At 47.8% G+C, this 6,508-nt stretch overlaps 1 protein-coding gene and 1 non-coding gene across 3 annotated transcripts in view; one reads left to right on the plus strand and one right to left on the minus strand.

The window, feature by feature from the left end:
* Window positions 1–2,857: 2,857 nt before the first annotated feature.
* Window positions 2,858–2,990, plus strand: LOC113457137. The gene has a single exon (XR_003377767.1). It is a non-coding gene; the product is annotated as a small nucleolar RNA SNORA13 (small nucleolar RNA).
* A 1,652-nt stretch (window positions 2,991–4,642) lies between these two features.
* Epb41l4a (erythrocyte membrane protein band 4.1 like 4A) overlaps window positions 4,643–6,508 on the minus strand; it is a 194,541-nt gene continuing 192,675 nt past the window's right edge. For both annotated transcript variants that reach the window (XM_026783583.1, XM_013349628.2), the window contains one exon: window positions 4,643–5,134. In XM_026783583.1, coding sequence (XP_026639384.1) covers window positions 5,006–5,134 — 129 coding nt within the window. In that variant the 3' untranslated portion in view covers window positions 4,643–5,005. The remainder of the gene's footprint in view (window positions 5,135–6,508) is intronic.

Below are 6,508 nucleotides of genomic sequence, written 5' to 3' on the forward strand. Positions count from 1 at the left end.
ATACACAGACGCACACAGACAGAGAGACAGCGACACGGGTCATCCTTGAATGCCCCAAGAATGCCCCCTTTATTGTGTTCAGGGGCTGCTTAGATAGAGATAGCCACGCCCCAGCCAAACCCACCAGAAACTACTCTCCTGCTATCAGGAAGGTCTCCTGCTCAGAGCAGCTGTAGGCACTCAGATCAGGGGATTACAAATTCAGGATCTGGGGTCTCACTGCTCCCAACAGCCAATAACCCAGGGGAACAAGTGTCAGAGCTAGATGGAAACCTAGGCCTGCTATCGGCCCAACACCAGGAAATGTCCTCACTCTCATTCTGCCTAGCAACAAGACAAGACTAAAATCTGTCATGAGCCCCATATTGTACCATCAGTGTCTTTTTTTGGGGGGGAGGGTCTTTTTTCCTTTTTTTTTTCAAAACAGGATTTCTCTGTAGCTTTGGAGCCTGTCCTGGAACTAGCTCTTGTAAACCAGGCTGGCCTCGAACTCACAGAGATCTGCCTGCCTCTGCCTCCCTAGTGCTGGAATAAAAGGCCTGTGCCACCACCGCCCAGCTTACAGTCAGTGTCTAAATGACAATTGTGATGGTACTGGTCTCCCTGATACGACCTTTCTGTGTCACAGTGGCTTCTCAGAGCGGGTCAGGAGTTCACATTTCATGTCCATGGTCTTGCCCCAGACACATTGGTTCTTAGAGAAGTTCTAGAGTGAAGATAACTGATCTAGGGCCTTCTCTTCTTCTCTTCCTTTTCAAACTACTTAGGAAAAGTAGGTCGGATGTTCCAAGTTTTAATGCATACATTAAATGAATTGACATTCATTCATTTGAAAAGCCAGGCATGGTGGTGAAGGCTGTAATCACGGTACTCCAGGAAACTGAAGCAGGGTATCCCTGTGAGTTCAAAGCCAGCCTGGGCTACATAGCAAGACCCTGTAGCAAGGTGTGGAGACAGAGTGAAAAGAAGGGATGGAGGAAGAAAGGAGGGGGAAGAAAGGGAGGGAGGATAGGAGACACAGAACTTACTTAAAGAGAATCCTCATTGCACCATGCAGCTCATCACAACGCCCCACCTCTCTCTGTAAGGAGTAGCGGTTTGGGTGCGAGGTGGCCAGTTCAAAACCTCTGCTTTATTTCCGAGGAGAAAATACTCTAAAATTTCATCGTGAAGTCCAGGGCCTTACCTCAGGAACCAGCCCTATAGGACTTGTTTTTGCCTGCATCTCCCCAACGCACCCCTCCATCCGTTCCAGTCACGCAGACCACATTCTGGTACCCCCAGATCTTACGAAATTCACCTGCAGCCTCCCTGTAACTAGCACCATCTGCCTACGAGGCACATACAATGACCCTTTTCTGAAATGAAATTTGCTGATTTTTTTTTGACATTTTATGTGATTTTTAAGCATTTGAAGGAATTTTAAAAGATCAAAGCACTTTATTAAAATTTTCTCTGGATTATCTTTTATGAATGTTGGGTTATTATTTGAAAAGTTTTACGTTTTATAATGTTGTAATTTGGTAATATGGGAATTTAAAATTACTATTATTCTCACTGTGTTCCTATTGACCAAATGCTGGTTTTGTTGTTTCGTTTTCCCCAGACAAGGTCTCACTTATAAAGCCCTGGCTGACCTGGAATTAAGTTTGTATAAACCAGGTTAACCTAGAACTCACAGCGATCTTCCTACCTCTACCTGCAACTGCAGAGATTAAAGGCGTGCACCACAACCCGGCTTTCTTGACTTGGTGTGGATTGGTCTTTTGTTTTGAGACTGGGCTTAACTTAGCCGAGGTTGGCCTGGTCGTCACTAAACAGCACAGGCTGACCTTGAACTCCTGACCCTCCTCCCTCAACTGCCTGGTTACACAGGCGCCGGGCGTCACCCCCTCGCTTCCTGACTCTCACTGCTGTTTGTTTGTCGATCCTCCAACACTAGACTGCAAGACAGGGCATTCACAACACGATTCCCAGACATTCCAGAACCTGGAGCACATTTGGGATCGCTACTGGTTTGGGTTTAGCTTTTTTGTTTTGTTTTGTTTTGCTTTGTTTTGGTTTGGTTTGGTTTTGGTTTTTTGGTTTAGCTTTTTATGTTTCCGACCTTACTGTTTCTTATCTGGAGGAGGAGCAACGTCTGGGGTCCCCCAGCTCTAGGTTCCTCCAGCTCTATGCCCGTTGCTCCTCACTGACCAAACGCCCTGGGCCCTGGAAAGAAAGGGAGCTGGAGACACACGTAACAAAATCTCCTTATTATCTTACTTGCGGCGTAGGGTGCGGGACAGAACCGGTCCCATAGGAGCAAAGCGACCGGGTGAGCGCCGGGCTCCTGCGCCCTCTTTCTAGGAAACCCGCGCCGCAGCCTTCCGCGGTGCACTTCTCCCTCCGGCCACACGGTGGCAGGCGAGCGCGCAGTGGCCGTGGTACAGTCCGCCCTCACCCCCTTCCGGGGACAGTGGGCTCTTCCGGCCGTAGAAAAGCATTGTGGGATCGCTGCGCGCCCTTTCTCCGCTGTCACGTGGCGCGCAGCACGGCGGTGCTGGTGGCTTTGGCCTGGCGGGTGGTTATGGTGGGAATCCGAAGTGTCCGCGGCGGCTTTGGGCCGCTGCGATCCCTTCCCGGCAAGTGGGAAGACGGCGCGGAGACGGTGGTAGTGTGAGGAGCACTGCCCGCCGGACTCCATGGGAAATGGGTGGGTGTGAGCCGAGCGCCGTCTGTGATGTGGATCTTCGCCGTCCGCCCAGCCGCACCACCGGGCGAGAGTGGAGTGGCGATCGGAGTCGAAAGGTGGGATCGAGTACCGCTTTCCAGGCTTTGAGTCGGGGTAGGGCCTGCCTGAGGCTCTGTTCATTGTAGCCTTTGTGTTGCCCGTTCACCTTTGATCACTAGTGAATGCGGTGTCAAAAAAGGCATAAATTAATGCTTGGCAAGCTTTTCTTACCCCGGAGTTTGGTATCTTGGGTAAAGGAACTGCTTAAGTAACAATCGACCCTAACTTGTGTGGGGGCGGGGTGAACGGGCCGCACAAGGCCGGCAGTGTGGTTTAACTGGTTCTTTACCCATTTGGCAGGTAGGTGTTTGAAACTGACCGACACTTGCGGAACGACACACGGGAGCGCAAAGATGGCTCAAGGTAGGAAGACTGTAAGGCACAAGGGTGGGGGTTTCTGAGCTGGGGAGCCGTCCGACTCATTAGTCTTACTTGGTTCATTTGCATTGCTACTGCTTACCTGAAGGTAGGCCAGAAGGCAGCTGCAGAGAAGATAGCCTCTGCTTTGGCTCACTTTTATGGGCGTCGGGCTGTATTTCCTGAATACGTAGTACTGAACAGAAGTGAACGCACATTGCGGTGGCTTTGTGAATCTCTTCTCATCTGCTTATCAGCTAGAAAAGTTTGTGTGTCACAACTTGGGGGAGTTTTACTAATGCTAAAGATTGGTGGGGATTGGGCTGGAGAGATGGCTCAGCGGTTAAGAGCGTTACCTACTCTCCAAAGGTCCTGAGTTCAATTCCCAGCAACCACATGGTGGCTCACAACCGTCTGTAATGAGGTCTGGTGCCTTCAGGCATATATGCAGGCAGAACTTATGTGTACGTAATAAATATTTTAAAAAGAGATTGATGGGGATTTATGTGACAGAATACTTAGAACAAATAAGTAAAGTGGTCTTGGTTTTTTTTTTCCTTTAGGGTGTCCTTGATCGTTTGGAAATGTGATCTTCAGAAACGTGGGTGACTTGAATTTTCTAAGAGCTGTGTGAGGGCACATTTTTGTAACAAAGCTATGAATAAATATTTAATATGCTGCTCTGAGACTTGTGTGCTAAATGCCTGGCTTTCTATGTAACAGCTAAACTGGTAGCTAGATTTATGCTTGGGTTGACATATAACTTCCCTTGGCTTAACAAGTAAGTACAGATTCGTCATCCTATTGAGTACTTAAAACACTCCTCCCCCTCCCTTGGAGCTGGACTGGAAGGTCATGGGTGGAAAGCTCGCTTTGTGAGATGAATCCACGGTTTGACAGAGTGGGAAACCTGAGGAAGCAGTTGGTGGGGGTGGGTGCCACTGCAAAGCAAAGTTGGGAGAACAGCACGTGTTGTTGGCTGTTCTTTCTCTGTTCTGGTTTTAGAGCTGGGAGTGTCCGCAAGAAAGAAAGCAAGAGGGTGGTTCCAGGGAGGTGGGCTGCAAAGGATGTCCTGTAGACAAAGAATTACAGCAGAGAAAAGAGCGTTGAGACATCAGATATGGATTGGAAAGGAATTCTTAGATTTATTTTTTTGTGGAAATAAAGGCCTCAGTTGAGATTCCAGTGTTGGGGACAATTTGGCAAGCACTATTGCTGAGCTGTCTGCCTCAAGGGGTTGTGATGGACATAAGGATGCTGAATATAGTCCTCAAAGGGACAGCTTGGCAGAGTTGAACTACTGGGCTGTAGTGACTGAATGGCTACAAGAGGCAGATGAGACCCTGCATTAAAATGTGAAGAGGTTTAAGTCAAGGGAACAGGATTGCAAGGAGCCTAGAAATGTCCTGCAAGGGAAAAGCTGTGTTGGGGGGGAAGGAAGGTCCAAACAGGCTGTTTTTTCCCTCAGAAAACACAAGACAAAGACACTTAAATTCAAATCAACACTTAACAGTTTTTACGATATTTGTAAATAACCATTGGGACTTAATGCCACCAAATACAATAATACAACTTTATGGGAATAAAAGTCAACAGTCTGCAGACCAGGAATCCAAAGGCTTCATGAGAAGTGTAGGTCCTGGCTGGGGTGAAGAGAGAATTGGATGGGTTCCAGGGAAGACTGGCATCCAGTGAGTTCATAGGGTCCTTCCAGTCAAAAGGCTCCACAGCACAAGAAGGCTGTGCATGAACCCTTAAATGCTCATTTTCTTTCGCTAAAGACATGCCCACGATTGTGGCTAGTTCTCTAGTTCACAGTTTCAAAAGTGCCACTGGCACAAGGATTTCCATCCCACCCTTTGCCCCTTAACCACGTCAAGTCTCTGTCTTGAGGCGGGCAGCCTGGACAGTTTTTATTGTTTTTGCTGTATGCTTTCCAGCCAGGTTGATTGTAGATAGCTGAGATTTTTCTTCAATCAGGCTGTCTTTAGAGCCATTTCTTCTCTAGAAAAACAATTGATGGCAGAAGAAAATAATCAGGTTAAGTACTATTAGAAATACACCAGGAGCTGGGCATAGAGGTCACATTTGGATAATCCCAGGAAGAGAGCAAGGTAATCTCTGGGCTACATAGTGTGGGCACATTAAAGTTATTCATTTATGGCATTGCAAGGAAAAGTCTATTATACTGTTTTTAAAGTTTCCACTAGTTAACTACAAAATCAAATGTGTTTACTCTCCGTCTGACAAGATTCAGTACACATCGGTTATGTTCATTATTTAAAGACTTCCTTAACGAGGCTTGCTTTTCTGAGCAAGGCCAGAGACAGCTAAAAGGCCTCTCACACTATGAGACAGTTACTGTACAGTGTAACTGTAGCTTAGAGTTCCCTGTCTTCTGGAACCCAGTGTCACATCAGCTAGAGTGAGGAGCCTTGGAGATATGTATCAAGAGAGGCTAACTGCCTACCTGAGCCTGGACATCATACCAGTACTTCCTGAGTCAGGACTTGTATACAACCCACTAATTAGGTCAGGTGGAAACCCAAGATGCCACCAACAGTGCTTCTACAGCTCTGCCCCTGCCTCAGGGATGACTGAATGGCTGTGGCTTCTCTTTCAATCCTAGGTACAAACACCTCCCGGATGGTATTCCCTTTGCTGTGGAGGTCAGCTACAACAGGACCTAGTTCTGTCTGCCATCCATTAACAGAGCATCTGTGCCCATCACTATTTCTCCAGCTTGGAAAAATACCTTAAAGCCCCCCCGCCCCTCCCCACTATCCTTTAAATCAGTGAAGCAGTTATTCTCATCCTAGCTCTGTGTGATCGCGATCTTGCCCTCCCCGTGCCCAGCTGTTCGGGATCTTCCTGCACTACCTCTTCTCATTCCTAGCAGCTCTTTCGGGGCTGTGCCCATCCATGGTTTTTGGACACATCTGTCTGCTTTAGGATTTTGCATGTGTTTTTTTGGTAAGCAAAAAATGAGAATGGAGTTAAAGACTCACTGCTAATATATCCAAAGGAATTCTGAAAGCACAGGCTGTTTCTCAAAATTCTCAGTTGCTTCCCCTGCCTGTGCACACTTCTGACCCCAGCACTCAGGAGGCAGAGGCAGGCAGATGCTGGGATTTGAGGCCAGTCTGGTCTACAGAGTGAGTTCCAGGCCAGAGAGGGCTATACTGTGAGACCCCCCCCCACAAATAAATAAACAGACAAGCAAATAAAAGTTAAAGAATGTTAAAGTGTCGGGCGGTGGTGGCGCACGCCTTTAATCCCAGCACTCAGGAGGCAGAGACAGGAAGATCTCTGTGAGTTCAAGGCCAGCCTGGTCTACAGAGCTAGTTCCAGGACAGGCTCCAAAGCTACAGAGAAACC

This window comes from Microtus ochrogaster, chromosome 18 (assembly GCF_000317375.1).
Source record: "Microtus ochrogaster isolate Prairie Vole_2 chromosome 18, MicOch1.0, whole genome shotgun sequence".
Lineage (NCBI taxonomy): Eukaryota > Metazoa > Chordata > Mammalia > Rodentia > Cricetidae > Microtus > Microtus ochrogaster.